Source organism: Mustela lutreola, chromosome 4 (genome assembly GCF_030435805.1).
Source record: "Mustela lutreola isolate mMusLut2 chromosome 4, mMusLut2.pri, whole genome shotgun sequence".
Taxonomy (NCBI): Eukaryota; Metazoa; Chordata; class Mammalia; order Carnivora; family Mustelidae; genus Mustela; species Mustela lutreola.
In genome coordinates, this window is record NC_081293.1 from 70,743,872 (window position 1) to 70,765,828 (window position 21,957).

The following is a 21,957-nucleotide window of genomic DNA, read 5'->3' on the forward strand; positions in this document are numbered from 1 at the left end:
AACCAAAGAAGATTGTCTAAAAGAATGAAAGAAACAAAACAGTCAAATAAGGATTTCCATCCAAATCCTGGGTCTTCAGGCTTTCCAATATGGATACAACCTCACATAAGAATAAAGTGGGCAAATAACTCGCTCTCACATTTCTTAAAAGCCAGAGGTATTTAAATGGTAAAACAAAACAAAACAAAAAACCTGGAAGAAGTATTTCACAGTACCTTAGGGACTGAAAGTAATTAATGGGGAAGAAAAAAAATTGAAAATACTATAGGAATTTTCCCCCTTATTATTTTAGTAGCATAACAATGTAATGACTTAAATAAATAAAATGATACAGCCTTCACAGCACTCTTATCCCTCAGCAATGATATTAAGTATTAGAGTAGATTCGATCCATAAGAAGAAAGGTGAACATTAATCTGGGCTTAACATTATCTACACACAGCCATCTTGCTTCAGACTCCATTTCTTTTGGCTTTTATGAAAATGCAAGACAATAAATTGTCTTTCATAAAGTAACAGCAACCGCGTATCAATGAACAAACAAAATTGATAATATCTATAATATTATGATAGGTAAAAATGACTGGTTGAAAGAGAAAAACAACAGAAAAAGTTTAGTGGGAGCTTTTCAGTGATAAAAAGCAGTTTCTTAATGACATAAGTAGGCTGGGTCTGAGGAACCAGAGAGGATCCCGGGGACCAGCCACGAGGGTCCCTGGCTACACATAGGATGGAAATCAAATGTGAGCCAGCAGCAGGTGAGAACAGAGTTTACTGAAGATACAAAGAGAGTGCAGGTACAGACAGTGTCTGGGAGATACAGAAAGGAAAGCAGAGGGAGTCTCATCTTTATTCAGAGTTTGGGGTTTTTATTAAAGATTGTTGTATAGTGTGCATGTCCATCAGGTGTTCAGGAATGGGTCAGAACAAGGACAGGTGTCCAAGTGTCCTCTGTAAGTCACGTTCCCTAGAGCCAGGGGTCTTGGGGTTGAGATGTCCAGTATGGGTGGTTTTGATATGGTTTTGGAATATAAGTGAGGGTCCAGAGCCCATGACCAGGAAAGATTTCTTGAGACATCTTTGGTGCAAAATGGTGGTTTTATTAAGGCCCGGGAACGGGACCAGTGGGCAGCTCCAGGATCTTGAGGGGTGGCTAGTTATAGACTTGGAAGCCTGGGGAGTTAAGAAAAAAGGAAGTTTTCCAAAGAACTTCCATATGCTAAAGAGGACCTACAAGATACCAGAGGCTTTGCCATTGTTCAAGTTAAGGTTTTTCCATTTAGCAAAGCAGTAACATAAAGATAGTTTAAAGTTTCCTGGAAGAATGTCACACTTGTCCCTCCCAGGAGTGGGGGTGGGGGTGGGTAGGAAGGTTTGCAGGGTGTCTATGTGTGTTTTGTCCTCAGCTAGCCTTCTGCTCCCTCATCAATCTGGAATACACATGGGCTGACCATATTGGGGCATTCTTGCCTGGCCACTCCTTAGATGTTACATTTTGTGCTAGTGGAGTCCAAAGAAATCATTGAGCTCCCTGTCCCTTACAAGGAGGACACACTACCAGGACTGTATAAGGTGGGGCTGCAGATCCCAGGTCCAGGAAGAACAGAAGAAGGGAAAGGAGCAAAAAGCAAGTTTTTATAGAGTTCTTCAGTCTCCCTGTCTCACTAAATACAGCCTAATTCTGTGTTTCTTGAAAAAATTAACTCTCATTATTTGTAGTTCTGTTTTATCTTTCTGGCTAATGCTTGCCTGGCAAAGAACAAAAAATGAGAGGTAAATATCAAGCATCTATTATCAATTCCATTGAGTCTGTTTAAAAAAATATTTTGTTTCTTATTCTCTAATCTTAGGTCTCTATTATAATTAATTCCAGGCAATTTAAAATTTGAGATTTAGCTATAAATGGAATGTTTCAAGGTATTACCCTAGGTAGTTGATTATTTCATTGTATTTTACTGCTTTATTTTATTCCATCATATTTTAGGGAGTGTATATCTGTCATAATACAAAAGCATTTCTCCAAGGAAATACAATGCAGGCCTGAAAAGGTGGTCACTTGCTTAATTAAATCTGACTCCTACTCTCCGTCCCTCCCCCACCCTCAAGAACACCACAACCGGCTGCTTTCCCTCTCGACTGAGGTTATCAAGAGGGAAAGCAGCCGGCTGTGGTGTTCTTGAGGGTGGGAGAGGGACCGAGAGCAGGATTTAGGGGGTTGGATATTTTAAATTGGTGATGCTTATCCCTCATCCAAGTGGGTGGTCAGGGAGGACACAGGATATGGCTGAAATTCAGAGGAAAGGGCAGGTGGAGGGATATATACTCAAAGTCAGAAACTCTAGCTTTTGTCTTCTCTGACTTTGGTGAAGGAGGGAAAAGAAGTAAAAGGGTAATATTTATTGGAGATTTTCAGTGCACCTGATGTCACTCTATGTGCCTGGACAGAAAATCATGTCCGTCCAACCCCCGATATTGATGGACTTTTGTACTCTTATAGTTCTCATTTACAAATGAAGAAGTTGAAAAATAATCACACATTTCATAAGTGGAGCCAGTTTTGAATTCTGGTTTCTGGCTTCAAATTCAGGATTTTTTCATTTTTTAAGATTTTATTTATTTACTTGACAGAGAGAGAGCACAAGTAGGCAGAGCAACAGGCAGAGGGAGAGGAAGCAGCAGAGCTCCCCACTGAGCAGGGAGCCCCATATAGGACTCAATCCCAGGATCCTGGGATCATGACCAGAGCTGAAGGCAGCTGCTTAATCGACAGGGTCACGCAGGTGCCCCCAGATTCAGGATTCTTAACCATAAATATTCCTGACTTGATATATACTCAGCATAAAAAGAAACCAGTGGGCTACAGAGTTTCTCTATACTGCAAGCATTTACACAAAGTGTAACACATTTGTTTAAACTCGAGAGATATACTCATTTAAAATTAAATACGTAAACCACAAGAGAGTGTTAATCTATTTCTGCACCAGGTAAGATTCTGTATAAATTAGGAAGATGCTATTCTTATTCATTTTTGCTACTTTCAGATGAGAGGAAATAACAGAAATGCTGGAGTCAGATATGGAATTCTGAATTTTACCTCTTGTTATTAGCTCACTTTTTGTCCCTTAAGCATCTTGTGAATATTTTGTGCTGTTACTTTTCAGCTCCCATATTCTGCCGTACAGACCAAGAGCTGTATTGATTACTCGATAATTCAATCATGTTTTCTCTCTGAAGGCAACTGATCGAGAGGGAGACCCAATAACATACGCCATTGAGAATGGAGATCCTCAACGAGTTTTTAATCTTTCAGAAACGTAAGTTAAAAATTATTTCAAAATTTATTTTTTAGAAGACATTAAACAGTATACTGGTGGCAGGGGAACAGACTTCTAATCAGAGGTTTTCAGCTGTTTGTAGCTTTATTTTAATTTTTTTTCCTATGAATGCTAATGAGATCTGGGGGCAGGGGATAATTCTGAATTCAGAAATCTTACCCAGGAGACTATTTATTTTAAACATTTTTACTAGGTAAAAATCCACTGAGGTGGAAACATTTTATTTGTAGGCTGGGATTAATTAGATCCCTTTAAAGTTGTCAGTTACTCATAATAACAAGGGCATTTCTACCAAGAGTAATGTGGCGCTAAATTGTTCATTCAAAGAGAATTTTGTAAGACAAAGCATAATTCAGACACATTTAAAGGACCACCAAAGTCTACCCTTCAGTTTTTGAGGAATGTAGGTATATTCTGAAAAATCTAGCACAAAAGCATCACCATGTCCCTGCTAAGCCTTCTGAGGTCTTTATCAGTGTCATTCTCCTTCCCTTGGAGAGCAGCAGAGATCATGTTAGTCACTGCCAGGAGAAAGCCAGGAGGCCGGGAAGGAGGCACCAAGGTTTGCAGAGAGATCACTGGCTTTCCTTTACTAAGAGCAAGTCACCTGTTGTTGTCTCATGGGGCTAGAAACCTGAGTGGGGCCCATGATTATAAAGTGAGAATTTTCACAAATGAAAATGTTCTCACAGATACTACTTTCATCTCAGGAACATGGATACATCACGCCAAATCAAGGGAACCATGTGTGGTCTCTGGTCTGTAAGGAACACCTGTAATTTCACTCTGGCTAGGATGTTCCGACCATGAGTTAGTTTGCCTGGGAACAGTATTTCTCAGACTCTTGGATTTCACAGATGAATAAACGTCCACTTGAAAAAATGGAAAGACTTAACTATTTGGAATTTTCCCTGGAGATACACACAAATCTCAATTAGCTATAATTTACAATCATCTTGAAAGAAATAAAACTTTTTTTTAAAGATTTTATTTATTTATTTGACAGACAGAAATCTCTGCTGAGCAGAGAGCCTGATGGGGACTCAATCCCAGGACCCTGAGATCATGACCTGAGCTGAAGGCAGAGGCTTTAACCCACTGAGCCTCCCAGGCGCCCCAGAAATAAAACTTTTTAAAGGGACACTTGAACAGGAATCCTGACTGTGTGGTACAGGTATAAAAGTACATGTATAGATCACAAGAAAAGTTAAGAGTCCAGAAATAACCAGATCGTAACATTTATGGTCAACTGACTCCCCCGCCAAAAAGGCAAAGACAATCCAAACAGGAAAGAATAACCTTTACAATAAATGAAATTTGCGGAGTGGCTGAGTGGGTTAATCCTCTGCCTTCAGCTCAGGTCATGATCTCAGGGTCCTGGGATTGAGCCTTGCATCGGGCTCTCTGCTCAGTAGGGAGCCTGCTTCCCCCTGTCTCTCTGCCTGCCTCTGCCTACTCATGATCTTTTTCTCTGTCAAATAAATAAATAAAATCTTTAAATAAATAAATAAATGAAATTTGGGGTTACGTGCAGAAGAATGAAGTTGGATCTTTGCCTCACACCATTAGTGAAATGAACTCAAGATGGATCAAGACCTAAATACTATAGATAAAAGTATATAACTCTTTAAAGAAAATACAGAAGTAAACATTCATGATCAGAATTAGGCAATGCTCTCCTAGATATGACATAAAAAACACAAGTGATTAATAGTAAGACAGATAAGTTGGACTTCATCAAAATTTGGAAAATCTGTGCTTCAAAAGACAGTATTAAGAAAATGAAGACCACCCCCAGCTTCAGAGAAAATATTTTTAAATAATGTAGATAAGAAAGGACATACGTATATCTAGAAAACACAAAGAACTATTATAACCAAAAATAAGCGTAGAAATAACCCAAATAAAAGTGGACAGGAATTTGAATAGACATTTTTCCAAAGAAGCTGTATGAATGGCCAATAGCATGTGAAGATTCACTCATGATAGCTAGTCATTAGAGAAATGCCAATGAAAAGGACAAGATACTGCTTCTCACCCATGTAGAATGTCCATAATGAAAAAGGACGGAAGCAAGAAGTATGGATGAGATTTCAGAGTCCTCGTATATTTCTGGAGGGGAAGTAAAGTCACTGTGTACTTTGGAGAACCATTTATCATTTCTTCTAAATAAGAAACAAAGGGGCACCTGGGTGGCTCAGTGGATTAAAGCCTCTGCCTTCAGCTCAGCTCATGATCCCAGCATCCTGGGATTGATTACTCTCTGTCAAATAAATAAATAAAATCTTAAAAAACAAACAAACAAACCTGTAATTCTACCTGTACATACTCAAGAAATGAAAACATACATTGACATAAAAAGTTGTATAAGGATGCATGCAGTGAAATCATTTACAATAACAAAATGTGGAAACTACTCAAATATCCATCTACAGATGAACGGGCAAACAGAATCATTGTGTATCCATACAATGATTTTGTCAATAAAGGAGAACTTAATGTTGACACCTGCTAAAACATGGATGAACCTTAGAAACATTATTCTGAGCAGAAAGTCATTCACAAAGGGCTGCACAGGGTATGGTCCCATTTGAATAAAATGTCCAGAATAGGTAAATCCATACAGATTTAAAAAAAAAAAAAATAGATTAGTGGTTGCCGGGGCTGGGAGGTAGGGTTGAGAGAGAACAGGGAGAGACGTCCAGTGTGTGATGTAGTATGAAGAACATGTTCCAGATTTGATTGTGGTGACGGTTGGACAACTATGTACCAACATTCACTGAACCGTACTGTCTAACTGGGTGAATTTGATCACATGTGAGTTATACTTTAATTAATAAAGCTGTTTTTGAAAAGGACAGTAGTAAGCCTTTCTCCTGCCCAAGCCAGCAGGAAGCCCAGCCCTTACTCTCTCTGAGGGATTTCCACTCCTGTGTGTATCTATTTTTCCCCTGAGGCTGAAAGGTTTTCCACCACAGGTGGGGAAAGTTGATGAGCTGCCAAGTTGACTGAAGAAATTCTCCCCTCCTGCTGTCTGCCCTAGCAAGTGTGTCTCTACTGTTTCTCTCATCTCTGTCTTTGAAACCAGTGAGACACCTACCTGGGTCACAGAGGTTCTTGCAGGTGGGAAAGATGTCAAGACAGCATCCTCCTTATCTACACTGACTGTTCCTAACACCACAGCTCGTGAATCAACTCTTTAAGTGCAAAATGCTTCTAGAACAGCTAGACGAGGGGACGTCCTTGTGAGGCCTGCATGATCTCTTTCAATGACCATTCTTGAGCCATTGCTTTCTAGCTACCTCATTGCTGTTGCTGTCATTAGACTTGCAGGCTATCCTAGACTGCTACCAATATATTTCCACACATTTGAAATGGGGAAAAATTGCAATTTTAATCCCTTCCTTTACTGAAACTTCTGGGCTGCCTGTGCAGATTTGCACCACCACTTCTATTTGAATCTTAAGGATTTCAATACTTCAGGTACTCTTAGAGAATAACAGATAAGAAAGAATGGTCGACCTTATCAGACGCTATAATGCATACAAATAATGTTTCTGGTTACATTTTCCTTTTAGAACAACAAAAAAAGTACACGTTCATTGCCTACTTTAAATATTATGTTATTTTACAGTATGATACAAATTGTAACAATAATCATCATTACAAAAACATTAGTTTACCTTGTTCTGTTGAAATAAAACTAGGCCAAAACTTTTCATAAATCCTAAAAAAAATCAGTAGTAATAAAGAATGGTTTCAAATGCTACTATGGATTTAGAAAATGTTGGCTTGTTATCTCATATTAATGTATTAGATCAGTTCTGTGGCCACAAAAGAAACCCACTCTTTAAAAAAAGGTCCGTGTTCCTAAAAATCACAAGTGTTTGCCATGAAAATCATTCCGTGGTACCGGTTAAATGACACATCTGTGTGATTCTGTAACACACTACATTATTTTAACAACTTTTCGTAATGTCGTTGTTGATTATTGCATATGATACAGCAAATATTTATTCATCAAATACTCACAGATCAGTAAACATTTAAACAAGATGAAAGCAACACTTCCTTTCTAGGGTGATGGCCAAATATTGACGTTATTTCTTGAAGGAGAATGAGGAATTCCTCTGAATGGGATTGTATACAGGGGATGTGATAGAACAGTGAAAGCATCAGATGCTGAACAGAAGAATCTCAAAGAGTTAGATCTGCCCCTTGTTAGCATTTTATTTGAAAATTTTTCTTTTTATCTTCCCTGGCATTTTTTTTTTCTGCTACATGACTAAATTCATTTTGACACTAACTTTAAAGCTGATTATATTTTTCACATCAGTGTGCCCTTTAGGATGTCACTGAAGATTACATAACATGAAGGCAGTGATTTGCGTTTTCTGTGTGTCACCCCTACTTTCCAAATCTGTATTCAAATGGATCTACTTTCTCTTGTCCTTGACCCTCCTCAGCTCCTGACACAGACCAGCTTTCTGAACCTCTGCCAATACCTACCTCCCTCTATTGGTCTGTGTTTGCTAACTGCGAATCACTCTTTAACACGAAACATTGCATCTAACTTGAAGCAATCACACATTTTCAAGTACACTCTAGCTTCTCTCAATATCATTATGAGGCTTGAAACATGGAGTCCATGGGCAGGACGATAAATCTCTCAAAGACTCAGACACTTGTAAGTGCAAATGATATTAAATCACAGCCAGTGGAGTATATTGACAACGTTTTAAGGAAGCCTAGAATACAAAGCATGAAACCAGGGAGAGAACTTCCATCAGCCCGTGACGTGGCTGCTGCAGTATTTCCTAATCCACTGTACAATTTGGGAAGACGGCTCCTGGGAGGAGCAGGTTTTACATGCGAGGAGATTGGTTTGTGTGGAAGTAGATACTCTCCTCTATGTTTTATGTACATGGCTTGAACAACTCTTTGAACACCACTTTCATGGTTAGTCAGAGCAACTCATTGTCTCAAAAAGCTTGATTTTTGTCCAGCACCATACATTTCGGAAATACAGCCTTTGAGATCAGTGAGGGAATTCTGTATAATCTAATTAATGTAATTGAAGTGAAATTCACATAGCATCCAATTAACCACTTCAAAGTGAACAACTCAGTTCACAACTCAGTGGCATTTGACAGACTTAGTGTTGTGCAATGACCACTTGTATCTAGTTCCAGAATATCTTTGTCAGTCAAAAGGAAACTGGACCCAACAAGCATCTCCTCCTGAATGTCCCCTCCCCTCATCCCAGCAACCACCAATTTATGTCCTGTCTCTGTGGATTGATCTCTTCTGGATATTTCATATAAAAGGAAGAATATAACATGTGACTTGTTGTGTCTGGCTTCTTTCACTTAGCCTAATGTTTTAAAGTTCAACCATGTTGAAGCATATAGCAGTACTCTGTTCCTTTTCATACATGTGTAATATCTCAGTGTGCGTATATACATATTTTTTATCCATTTCATACATGGATGGACATTTGGACTGGTTTTCTATGCCTTGACTATTGCCAGTATTGCTACTATGGACACATATGTACGTGTATTTAAGAATCTGTTTTTAGGGGCACCTGGGTGGCTCAGTGGGTTAAGCCACTGCCTTCGGCTCAGGTCATGATCTCAGGGTCCTGAGATCGAGTCCTGCATCGAACTCTCTGCTCAGCAGGGAGCCTGCTTCCCTCTCTCACTCTCTCTCTCTCTGCCTGCCTCTCTGCCTACTTGTGATCTCTCTCTGTCAAATAAATAAAATCTTTAAAAAAATTATAAAAAAAGAATCTGTTTTCAGTTCTTTTGAGCATATTCTCAGAATTGGAGTTGCTGGGTCATACTGTAATTTTATGTTTAGTTTCTGAGGAACTGCCAAACTGTTTCCCACGGTGGCTAGAACATTTTCTATTCCCACCAGCACAAGTGTTCCAGTTCCTTTATATCTTTGTCAACATGTTATTTTCCCATTTGTTTCGTTTTTGTTAATTATATCCATCGTAGTGTGTGTGAAGTGGTATTTCACTGTCATTTTGATTTTTATTTCCCTGAAGAGAATATTTTCATGTACTTGTTTGTCATGTTTGCATCTTCTTTGGAGAAATAGCTGTTCAGTTCCTTTGACTAATTTTAACTGGGTCATTTTTACTTCTGTTGTAGAGTTGTAAGTATCCTTTATACATTTGGGAAGCCAGATTCTTATCACATATATGATTTTCAAGAGTTTTCTCTCATTTTCTAGGGATTTTCTCCCACTTTATGATAGCAAAAATTTTTAATTTTGGTGAAGTCCAGTATACCTATTTTTTTTCTTTTGCTTCTCATGCTCTCACGGTCACATCTAAGAATCCATTTTTGAATCTAAGATAATGAAGATTTATTCTCAAGTTTTTGTCTAAGGGTTTCATGGTTTCAGTATTTATTGTTGACCCATTTTGACCTAATTTCTATATATGGGGTAATAAAATGGCCCAACTTCATTCTTTCATGTGGAGATCTCCAATTGCCCCAGCACCATTTTTTTGAGACAATTCTTTCCCTGTTGAGTGATCTGGCATCCTTGTTGAAAAATCATTTGGCCACAGATGTATAGGTTTATCTCTGGACTCTCAATTCTGTTCCATTCCCAAGCTTACATTACATGGGTGCTCTTAAATATCTCAGTTTCCCAAGAAGCTCGCTACCCATCTTTTCCTCCCACTTTCCAGCGCTCTATTGTACACCCCAGCCATATGTGTGTGTGTGTGTGTGTGTGTGTGTGTGTTTGCCCAAGGTGACTGCAGGCTGTTTCTTGCCTTTCAATGTCTTCCAGAAAAACCCCTTACTTTTCTGCCTCCAGTGAGTTCTGAGTTAGGCAAAATAAAGACAAGCAGCATGCATTATTCCTTCAGGCAAACTTTAAACCGGGAAACACAACTCTTTGTGAATCAGGATAGTTCTGCTCCCTCCAGAAATAGGGACCAGAGTGTCACACTGGGAATGCTGATGGCCATCTTCAAGACCACTGATGTTGCTCCTGTGAAATAGATTTTCAGTCATGCAAAATTTAAGTAGCACCGTTGTTGATGTTTTACCAGAAATGACCCTTTTGTATTTTTATTATGTGGCCTCATGAGATTACCTGCATTCCTAAATGTAGCTCAGTGTATCCTGCTCTATCTTCCAGCCAGTTGATAGGAAGACTTACCTTTGCTAGTTAGTTCCAGAATTTCAGGAAGACACGCTTGTGTGTACCCATCAACTAGTCTATTATAAGTACCAAAAAATTCTACCTTATCCTTTTCTCCTTCTTAATCTCCCAAATATCCTGACTAACTGCCTGCTGCTCTGGGGCATGAGGCACACATCCTCTCAAGCAAAGAACTCTCTCCATGATAATAACCAGACCAATAAAAACTAGCTGTTTGTATATAATATGGCTCTAAATGGGAATACTATATGTCTTTATAGAGATTTTCTAGTTTAATGTATAAAGAAGAATATAAAGATTTGAATCATAAACTGATAGGAAAAAATGGAGAGCAATAACTCAGTTTTCTTTTTTTCTTTCATTGGATGGGTTTTCAAGGTCTCCTATTTCTTTTTTTTTTTTAAGATTTTATTTATTTATTTGACAGAGAGAAATCACAAGTAGATGGAGAGGCAGGCAGAGAGAGAGAGGAAAGCAGGCTCTCTGCTGAGCAGAGAGCCCGATGCGGGACTCGATCCCAGGACTCTGAGATCATAACCTGAGCCGAAGGCAGCGGCTTAACCCACTGAGCCACCCAGGCGCCCCATGGGTCTCCTATTTCTTAAGTAGCTTGTGAATAAGTCTCAGAAGTAACACATGTCCTACTTTTCTCTTGAAGTCATTTTAGAATGAGATTATCTGAACCATCTGCAGTGTGGGAAATTATTCCAAAGCAATTGTTATGAACTACTCTGGGAACTGGTTTTCAGTTATTTTGACAAAACATTTAAAAATATACAAGTTGTAGAGTTAGTTTTCCAAGTTTCCATAGTTCTACCATATGTTCAGAACTTCAAAGTCTATTGATCAACAGCAACACAATAAAACAGAGTAGCTGTGACTCCAACTTTGATTCATTGATGTTGAGTCTCTTTACCCAACTACCATGTGTGATGTGAATGGCTTAAATTCCACTGTAACAATAAAAGCACTTGTATTAAAATGTGAAAGTGTTGTATCAATCAAAAAAGATTATTTTCATCCTTGAATAAATGTTTTAATGTTTTATTATATTAATATCACCTGTCCACCACAATAGATGTTTGTTAGGACTTTATTAAAATGTCAGGTAGGATATCAGGTGGTAATATCTAAGACATAAATGTGGAACTTGTTTTAGAGAGCATTATAAGTGACCAAACTGTCACAAAAATTTTAGACAATTTTTTTAGACATTGCAGAAGACAATCTTAAATACTTAGCAGCATTTATTTTAAACAGTGAAAGGGAAAGAAGTAGTATTAAAATATTCAAATTATGAGAATTTGTCCAAAGGCTGTTCATCTCCCATTATACATAATAAATAAAATTAAGAAACATCTAAAGTTCAAAAGAATAACAAAATGATGAAATTGTTAGTATATCCGACAAAAGTTTGTTTTCATAAACTATAAAATTAGTGAATGCTCATAAAATTCTCTTTTCTTAAATAGAATATAAAACACACAGTCTAATTCTTCTTTGGGAAACAATATAATATATTCAGAGATGGTTATTACAGAGAATAAAAGAAATGTCACAAAAATAATCCCAATATCTGTGAGAGTTTTAATATTCCACTGCATATTTTCTAATTTTCTCTGGTGAGCCTCAATTGTTTGGAAACTAGGAAAGAAGAAAAAAATAGATGTTAATTGTTAGTGTTTATAAAAGATGGGGTTCAGATGTTTGCATTTCCAGCATGGCAGTATATGTGACAATGAATGGGAATGACAATATATATTAATTCTAAGAAACCGTTCCTTGATTCAAAGGATTATGAAGCTACTAAAGATTATTGGAGTCTTCCACCTTTGAAATAATCACAAACAAGATTGATATCTTTCTTCCCAGAATTAAGCACAGTTTCATTTTTCTCCTGGGGGCTGGAGAATCAGCTCGATTATCTCTTTCAGTTTGGCAATTGTTCACTGTTGCTAAGAAGCCCAACAGCCTTAAAAGCTTTTTTCAATTTTCAACATGAATCTTAGAATTACGCATCTTAAATATTCAGGTTATATTTGCTGAAAGGGAAAAACCAGTGGAAAGTAGTTCCAGATGGGAAGGAAGCCTCCCTGTGACATAAGATCTTTGTGTGTCTTATCTGTCTGTTTGTTTTCTCTGTCACTAGTACTGGGATTCTAACCTTAGGGAAAGCCCTGGACAGGGAGAGCACCGATCGCTACATTCTGATCGTCACTGCTTCGGACGGCAGGCCCGATGGGGTGAGTACTCAGCCTGGGGGACAACGGGTGGTAAGAACAGAGCCCTGTAGTCTGATGCTCCGGAAATTAATTTCTTTTCACCCGGAGCAGCTCCTTAACACTGGGAGAGTGCACTTGAGTACAGTTGAACCTGTACTCCGAATCGGTCGGGGTGGTGGGAATTTTTGAATACATACTTGGAATTGGCATTCTTACCCAACTGATGGGGAAAATGAAATCTAACGGTCTAAAACGCATTCCGTAGTGATTATCGGCAAAACACTCTGAAATGTCTCCTGGCAGTCTGACTCTTTTGGAACCTAGTCCCTTTAATGTCACTTTATTGGTGGGGGGTGGGGGGTGGGGGGTGGCAGAGTGTAGATAGATATTGTGAAGCACTTATGAAACCAAGTTGATTGATTCCACAAGTTGTAAGGAGCACTCAGGATCCTGACTAATCCTTGGTGATGGAAGTTGTTTAAATGGACCCATAATTCTAGAGAGGATAAAGGTAATTTATCTCTTATAATAATAAGTGGTTTATATATAAGTGGTATAATATATATAATATACATATAATATATATATGTGGTATTATATATTATATATACATATAATATATATAATAGGTGGTATTAATGATAAGTGGTTTAAATAGCTCTTATAATAATAAGTGGTTTAAATGGGCCCATAATTCCAGAGAGGATAATTGTAATTTTCTCTTAAAAATCAGTTTTAAGAATAACAAAGTTGTTTAGTAATTCTGGAGTGTTTTAAAATCATTTGAGTGTATTCTTCAAACTAACCTGCTTACAACCACTACTGTTCTAATTTTTTAACATTATAACATTTCAATTATTGGTAACAGATCCTTAGAATGTTTTGTTGTTGTTGTTGTTGTTTTGTTGTTTGTTTTGTTTTACCATTTCTATGACACAAAGTAGTTTTTTCTTTAGTCAAATGGCTATGGACCCACTCACTCTTCTCTGGAAATAATTTCAAATTCATTTAAGCATCTAGGCAAGGCTCACCAAATTAAAATAGCAACATGGCTCCCAATGACTTGCAATGACTTGTTTGATTTCTATGATAGAAATGATTAGGGGTGCCTGGGTGGCTCAGTGGGTTAAAGCTTCTGCCTACAGCTCAGGTCATGGTCACAGGGTCCTGGGATCAAGCTCCACTTTGGGCTCTCTGCTCAGCAGGGAGCCTGCTTCCCTTCCTTTCTCTCTGCCTGCCTCTCTGTCTACTTGTGATCTCTGTCAAATAAATTTTAAAAATCTTAAAAAAAAAAAAAAGAAGAAGAAGAAAAAAGAAATGATTGAAGGCATATATTTGACGAGAATTGCTCAGAAAATCTTACCATTATAAAAACATATAAACTGAGGTACTAGGGTGGCTCAGTCAGTTAAATGTCTGCCTTTGGCTCAGGTCATGATCCCAGGATCCTGAGATCAAGTCCCATGTTGGGCTCCTTGCTCAGTTGAGAATCTGTTTCTCACTCTGACCATACTCATGCTCTTTCTCTCCCAAATAAATAAATAAAATCTTAAAAAATAAAACAAAACATATAGCCTTGCTACCCAGACATTTTTATTACTTTAATTAAAAGTTAGAAAAATAAATAAAGATAATTAATTATTGATAAATCTTCCCATTATAATTCATTTACCATTGTTCAAACATTAGGTAAAACAGTTACGTGTAAAACATTAAATATACAGAACTATCTTGGTAAATAGTGGGGCCGGTGGAAGGTAGTTAGATGTGTGAAGAAAAATAAAACCAAGATTGATTTTATATATGCAGCATCCTTGATGAAAAGTGTGCCTGTTTCAGATCTATGTAAGGATGTCAATGCGACTCTCAAGAAGAAAATGAAAGACTTTGACATGTTGAAGATTAACTGGCAACTTATCTAGGCGATAATGAGGGGGGACCTGAGGAGGAGGAGGCATTATTCAGTATGGAGGAAGGAGTGTCATTAGTGTGAATTAAAATAAATGAGTGGCATTCAGGTCAGTCATTAGCATAGAAAAAAAATTACTAGGATTAAAAAAAAAACCATAATACACAGCCTTGGAAGATGTCACATTACAAATAAGATATTAATGACAGTGGTTTCGGTAGGACCCTTTAAATCTGGCCTTAACAGTAATTTCTTAGACAAAAGAGCAGATGGGGGAAAGTAGTATATTTAGATATCTGACATAATCTCAGTGTATGAATTATGGGTTCACCCACATCAAAAACAGAAGAAAGCCCGGGTTAATTTCTTCTAGAGCATTTTTTTTTTCCAGTTACTTACTTGGGTATCTCAGTCCCCTTGGGCAGGGATCACTTAACATTTCTGGCCCTTGCACCCATCCCCCCGCCCCCAGCCCCTGTGTTTTCATTCTTAGGATCAGTAAGGTCTCGTTCAGCTTTAAAATTCTGACCCTCTTAAGTAAATGTGTTTTATTTTCAAAATTTGCTTTGAGGATATCAGTAGAGAAAGGAACACTTCGATTTTAAATAAAAGCTTCTCTAGCTAATCCCTTTATTTACATAATTTTAGGGATGGACTTCTCTGCAGGCACATATCATGGGTTCCTGCAGGAGAAAGTGATAACACAATCCCTACAGTGCTACATTGTAATGCGCTTTTCTTATCTACACATTTAAACTTATATCCTTTCTAGAGTTATGGTAAAATTAACCTTTTAACCTTAATGATTATGGTTTGGAAGAAAGATATTTAATGAACACAGACCCCAGGTTGATATATTAAATTGAAATCATTACCAGCAATTTGTGTAAAACAGACGGCAAACATATAATTTGATAGTTTCATCATGGAAAACCACCCCCCCCCACCACCAAAATGTGGTTAGGGGAGAAGAGAGAGAATGTTCTACTGCACATTGCCAATATGTTTGTAGACAAAGTTCAAAGAATGTTATTGGTATCCTTGTGCCTTTTTTCTCTTCTCTGAATCAACTTTATCAGTAGTAGCAGAGAAAACCTATACAATTGTAGATAAATATCTCATTATTATGAATATTTAGATTTCTTCAGCTATCATGAATACAGATAAACTCTTACTTTCTAGATTTTAGTAGTTATTTGCACTTACTTGGAATTCCTTGCAAATCTATGAGTTGAAAATCCCTTGAGAAAGCTTCTGCCATGTTTTATTCCAGTATTTTCACATTTTAGCTGAAATAGACTTCAGAATTTTTATGTATCATATGCTTTTTAAACAACTACATTTTACCTTATTTATAATAATAGCATCTAGGATGACTCCCAAATGCATTTTTTGGAGGAATATACACGCAACTTCTTTTCAGAAGCTTCTTTGTTACATTATTTACTTCTAAACTAAGTGCAACCAATCTGAGCTAAAAATGCGTTTTATTGGAAATTTTTATTGGAAAATCTGGGCAAACCTTATTATATTCATGGGTATAATTTGATCAACAGGGAAGAAGAAGTTTTCCTCGACCCTCTTAAGGTCCTTGGTTAGGTCTGAAAATTAAAGTGTCAAAGACAGATTAACAGGAGAAAGCATATAAATTTATATAAGTTCTACATGATGTTTTAGCCCCCATAAGGAAATGAAGACCCAAAGAATTGTCAAAACCCACTTGCTTTCAAAGTAGGTGACAGGGAGATAGGCAGGTGTCAGGAGGCTAAAAGGAGGTGTGAAATAATGAGGTCTGCTTATATAGAATTCTCTCCATCTCAACCTCTTGTGCTTGTTGATAATAAAAATGATACCTTCCTTCTGATACAGGGAGTCATCTTCCACATGGGAATTTAATATTCTAATAATTAATATTAAAATATAAAATTAATATAATGTATTAATACATTAATAATATGAAAACGTTTAATATAACTGAATGTTTTCCTGTATTTGCTGTTTTCCAGTGCCTTTCATTCAAAAGAGTCAGTATAGCAAAGTGGCATATTTTGGGATGATGTTCTCTTAACTCCTTCAAAACTCAGTGGTAGCAACAGCCTTTAGGAAGTTTGCTGTAAGAGGAAGCGAAACAGCAGGGGCTTAACCAAAGCAGGGTTTGTTTGTCTCATATAAAGAAACGTAGTGGTGGACAGAAAAGTGCTCCTGCAGGGCTCCTGCTGTCTCCTACCCGCTCTGCCATTTATCGTGTGTTTGCTTTCATCTCCATTCTCCTTATCTAAGGGGTTTATGATGACTAATACAATTCTAGGCATCTGCTCCACTTTGCAAAGAGCAGAGGGTAAGGATAAATGCCGGACACATGGGCCCCTTTTACTACCTGAACTAGAACTCTACCAGAGACCACACCTGGCATTTATCCACACAGGCTGGAAGATGACTAGTAAGTAGGGCTTTGTGGGTTGCAGTTGTCGATGAAACAGTAGCACAGCAAAAATATACACATACTCAAATCACAGTGAAAAATCTAAATATGCAAATAGAAGTCAGGATTTTTTTCTTTTTTCTTTTTTTTTTTTTAACAAGTTTATCACTTGTTATTTCCCAATGGGGAACCATTCCTATTCAAAATACCAAGTTGTTCTGTAGTGTGGATATTTCTGACCAGATTTTCATGAGTTCTGCAATATTGTTTTTGTTCTTGATATAATTTGCTCTTGATATAATATTTTCTTGATATAATTTGATTATATCATGATTTCTGTTCTCTGTAAAATTTTCCAGAATTCCTAGCTTGAGTTCCTTGATTATGGCGTTCACCGTGAATACTGGTGGTCTTACAATTTCAGATCAGCAGGAGGCTTAGCATCTATGCTTGGGCCTTGAACCAAGTTATTGCCCGAATGTCTTTTATTTCATTTTTAAAGATTTTTATTTACTTATTTAGTTAGTTAACGGTCAGAGAGAGAGAAAACACAAACAGTCAGAGAGGCCGACAGAGGGAGAGGAAGAAGCAGACTCCCCACTGAGCAAGCCCACCGCCCTGGGCTTGATCCCAAGACTCCTAGTCACATGATCTGAGCCAAAGGCAGATGCTTAAGGATTGAGCCACCCAGGCCCCACATGAATGTCTTTTAAAAGTTACAATGTAAAAAAACATTTAGGGACACCGGGGTGGCTCCAAGGGTTAAGCCTTTGCCTTCGGCTTGGGTCATGTTCTCAGGGTCCTGGGATCCAGCCCCACATCAGGCTCTTTACTGGCGAGGAGACTGCTTCCCCCTCTCACTCTGTCTGCCTCTCTGCCTACTTGTAATCTGTCATATAAATAAATAAAATCTTAAAAAAATAAAACATTTAGAATCCAGAAGGCGAACATTAGTAACTACTTGTCAAACTATAGGAAACATTAGCAAAAGGAAAAAATATATATATGAGAAGAATTGTGTGTAAAATCCAAATAATTGAATTTCAAGATAGCTTGTTTAATAAAATTTTAGAATAGAGTAATGATGCATCTATCTATCTATCCCGGTAGTTTTTGAAAAAACAAAAACAAAATTGCAGTGGTTTTATTTGGTGTATACTCTTATATCAAAAAATTGACCATGTAATTTTAAAATTTTAAAAGAGAATGAGCTACTTGTTCATTCTCTTTGAAAAGCATAGATCTCATATTTCTCATTTGTTGGGAATAAAATACTAATATTTTAGTGTTTTCTGAAGTAAATCTTCCAGAAGTTTGATTTTTTTTTTTAGTTTTGAGATAATCTACGCTGTTCTACTAGTTTCTATTATTTTCATATGTAATATAATAAATTACATTTATATTACAATATAGATATTTATAAAGTATATAGTCTCCTCGCACTGCGCCTAGATATGCATGGAATTAAAATCTTTTTTTTTTAATCTCCTTTTTTTTAATACCTAATCTGATCTTCATGAGTTTACTCTGCTGCCTAGATAGTAACATGTCCCTGGGCTGGGTCAGGTCACACTTAACTTGCTTGAAACAACATCCTAGCCTCTTCTCTTTTAACCACTCTTTTCAAGGTAGACATGCACTCACCAGTGAAGCTGTTCTTCCTCTCTTGCCTGACCTTATCCTAAAATCATACAGGTGCCTGGTGTGCTTACTATTTCTTGATGCTTAAGGAGGGCATGCAGCTCCAATGCTCTCCCTCTGTCAGTCTCTGTTTGCATGGTGTGTCTAGTTTGGCCCCTCAGTGTTGGCTTTTTGATTCTCTCCAGTCCCCTAGTGACTCCTTTGAGTATCTGGTGCATATGTTGCTGCCTTTGTGGATGTCCATTTGACTGTGGCCATCAGGGTCCTTTGCTCACAGAGTGATCTCTCAGCCCCTAGAATTCCTGAGCCACACACAAAGGAACAGCTTCTCTCTTTGCCTCTTGTCTCTGCCACTGCTGCGCATTCCCTGCCATGTCCTATAAGATGTGACTGCTGTGCAAGTTCTCTGGAGGCTTCCATGCTTCACAAGGGTCAGCCACTGTTTCACCAAAAGTTCTCTTACTTTCTCAAGACCTATCACCACTTTCCCCAAAGTGCTTCCCCAATGCTTCCTGTCTGTAGATGTGGCCCAGAGTAGCAGGGGAGAGGGAATGAAGAGGAAGACCTTTGCATCCCATCTCCTTGTCTTCTCTCTGCCTCCCCTTCTCTTCCCCATAATCCAGAGTAGGAAGGCATCCCCCCCTTTCTGCTTTTCTGGAAGACATTCTATAGTCTTTCATTCTCAGAAGGGGAAGAAGCCTCCCATGCCAGCCTCCCTGGTACTAGGAAGGGCAGCCTGTCCATGCCATCAAAGAAACTCTATGATCTGGGTCAGGCTGGCTTGGCTCTTGATGTTGTAGCCACAGGATGATTTTTAGCTATGGATAAAAATGTTTTGGATTAATATTGACCAAAAAGAAAACAGATTACAGGATATATGTATTTTCCCTATCCCACTGGATGGAAACAAAGATGGTCAGATCCTATACAACACAACTTCATTGTTCCAGACTCCAAACTCTCCATTTTTATTGAAAGGAATTAAACATGCTAATAAACTTTAGTTTCATACATGTTTATAGAAAAATTTTAAAGGTCTTTGAGTATATATATGTCTATGGATACATTTCCACAATGACCAAATAAAAGAGAGTACATCATTCCATCCTTTGTTTCCCAATTACATAGCAGATAATACACTTTTTTTCTATTTGCTTATAAGGAGACAGTTTCATTTAGATCTATATGAATGGAAAGTCATCATAATTCTATCTTCAATAACTAGATAATGAATACATTTTGAACACCCTAAATATCTTCTATTAAACTAAGGTATTTTTTTTTTAAAGATTTTACTTGTTTATTTGACAGAGAGAGAGATCACAAGTAGACAGAGAGGCAGGCAGAGAGAGGGGGATGCAGGCTCCCTGCTGAGCAGAGAGCCAACTGAGGGGCTCAATCCCAGGACCCTGAGATCATGAACTAAGCTGAAGGCAGAAGCTTAACTCACTGAGCCACCCAGGTGCCCTTTAAACCAGGTTTTTAAATTTAAGAAATTAACTTGAAAGATTCAATTAAGTCCAGAATATAAAATTAAGGAAGATCATAAAATATTTTTTTAAAGTTCTCATGGATAAAAAAAAATGGTTTGTGTAGATTATTGTACATATGCTTGTGTTTTTTTTTTTTACTTTGACTTTATATCTCTCAATTTTTATACTATATCAAACCAATGGTATCATATTAATGTCTTTATTTCAAGGCTAAAGTAGTTTATGAAAATAAATGTGTATTCAAATGGTCTGCTACAACAGAAATATCTGCTTGCACTGTTGAGTATTTAATACATTTTGTGAGGATTTATCCATGACTTAAAACAAAATAAAATCTATGGCATGTTATAATTAAAATAAGTAATAACCCCCAAAATGATAATTTTTGGTATATAGTACTGCAAGTACTTCCAGCTCCTAGACTTGTAATTTGATACAGCATTTGAGAAAATTACAGCAGTAAGACAAATTCCCTTAATGGGAAAAAGGTAGCTTTGCACTAATCAGGTTTATTAGTTTAATAACTTATCTTTTTTATTTAATTGGCATCATGTAAATTGATTTGTAAAATTAATTGGGAACATTTGTTGGCTGACATACTGTTCTTTTTATCTAATTCCCTTGAAATGACCTGATCTGATATCTTAAGTATTCAACATTAACCAACTGAAAATCTGTCCTTGGTACATAAACATCCTATAGAGCCCAGACCCATATTGGAGTGTTGTCACCATCTTTGCGAACCTATCAAAAAAAGTTACATGATTGTGCTTTACAACTAACTAATCTGCCACTATTTCAATAGATTGAAATGAATAGAGTCAATAGGTCTAATGTCTAGCCTGGGCATTTGGATTGATTAGCCGAGGGATTCCGATGCAAATGGTCTTTAGATTACTTTTCAAGAAATACGTAGGCTGGATATTATTCCGTGCGTTCTTAGTTCTTAATACTTGGGTCAAAAGAGACATGGATATTCCTCATGCATATACAATTACTAAGATGTAGAGAAATACATATATACATGAATTTTAGTCCCTATTAGCACAAAAACGGTGGACTTGTTGAGCTTTTCCGATTTCTTGGTGATCCAGCGCTCTTCTGCCTTACTCAGCAACAGTCCATAGTCTTTGACTAAAGATCAATACAGTCTGAAAACATCACACACTATAGGGTCAAGAATGGGATTTGTAAACAATAGGATGAAAACCCATTCTATTGATTGACAGAGAAATAAGAACAGGTGGGTGGGCATAAAGAGGGTGAGACAATCTGAAGGAAGTCAACACACTCTAGTGTGTCTACTCTTAGATTTTCACCCTGGCTATCAATTCTAATGTCTTGTTCACCCTGAGGCAAATTGAGAACTACTGATCCTGTAAAAACATCATTTTCCTGGTTTTAACTCATACAACTTTTAGAGAAATAGCATTTGTTCAACTGTGTTTTTGTTGTTGTTATAAAAGCAATGTTGGAAAAAATGTGGAAAATATATAAAACATAAAATATATTTTATATAAAATATATAAAAAAATATATATTAGGGGCGCCTGGGTGGCTCAGTGCATTAAGCCGCTGCCTTCGGCTCAGGTCATGATCTCAGGGTCCTGGAATTGAGTCCCACATGGGGCTCTCTGCTCTGCGGGGAGCCTGCTTCTTCCTCTCTCTCTCTCTGCCTGCCTCTCTGCCTACTTGTGATCTCTGTCTGTCACATAAATAAAATCTTTAAAAAAAAAAATATATA

The 21,957-nt window shown here is 37.4% G+C and overlaps 1 protein-coding gene across 1 annotated transcript in view; it reads left to right on the top strand.

The window, feature by feature from the left end:
- Positions 1-21,957, top strand: part of PCDH15 (protocadherin related 15) — a 723,362-nt gene that overhangs the window by 427,787 nt on the left and 273,618 nt on the right. Inside the window, exons 16-17 of the mRNA XM_059172504.1 lie at positions 3,235-3,314; positions 12,676-12,769. Coding sequence (XP_059028487.1) covers positions 3,235-3,314; positions 12,676-12,769 — 174 coding nt within the window. The remainder of the gene's footprint in view (positions 1-3,234; positions 3,315-12,675; positions 12,770-21,957) is intronic.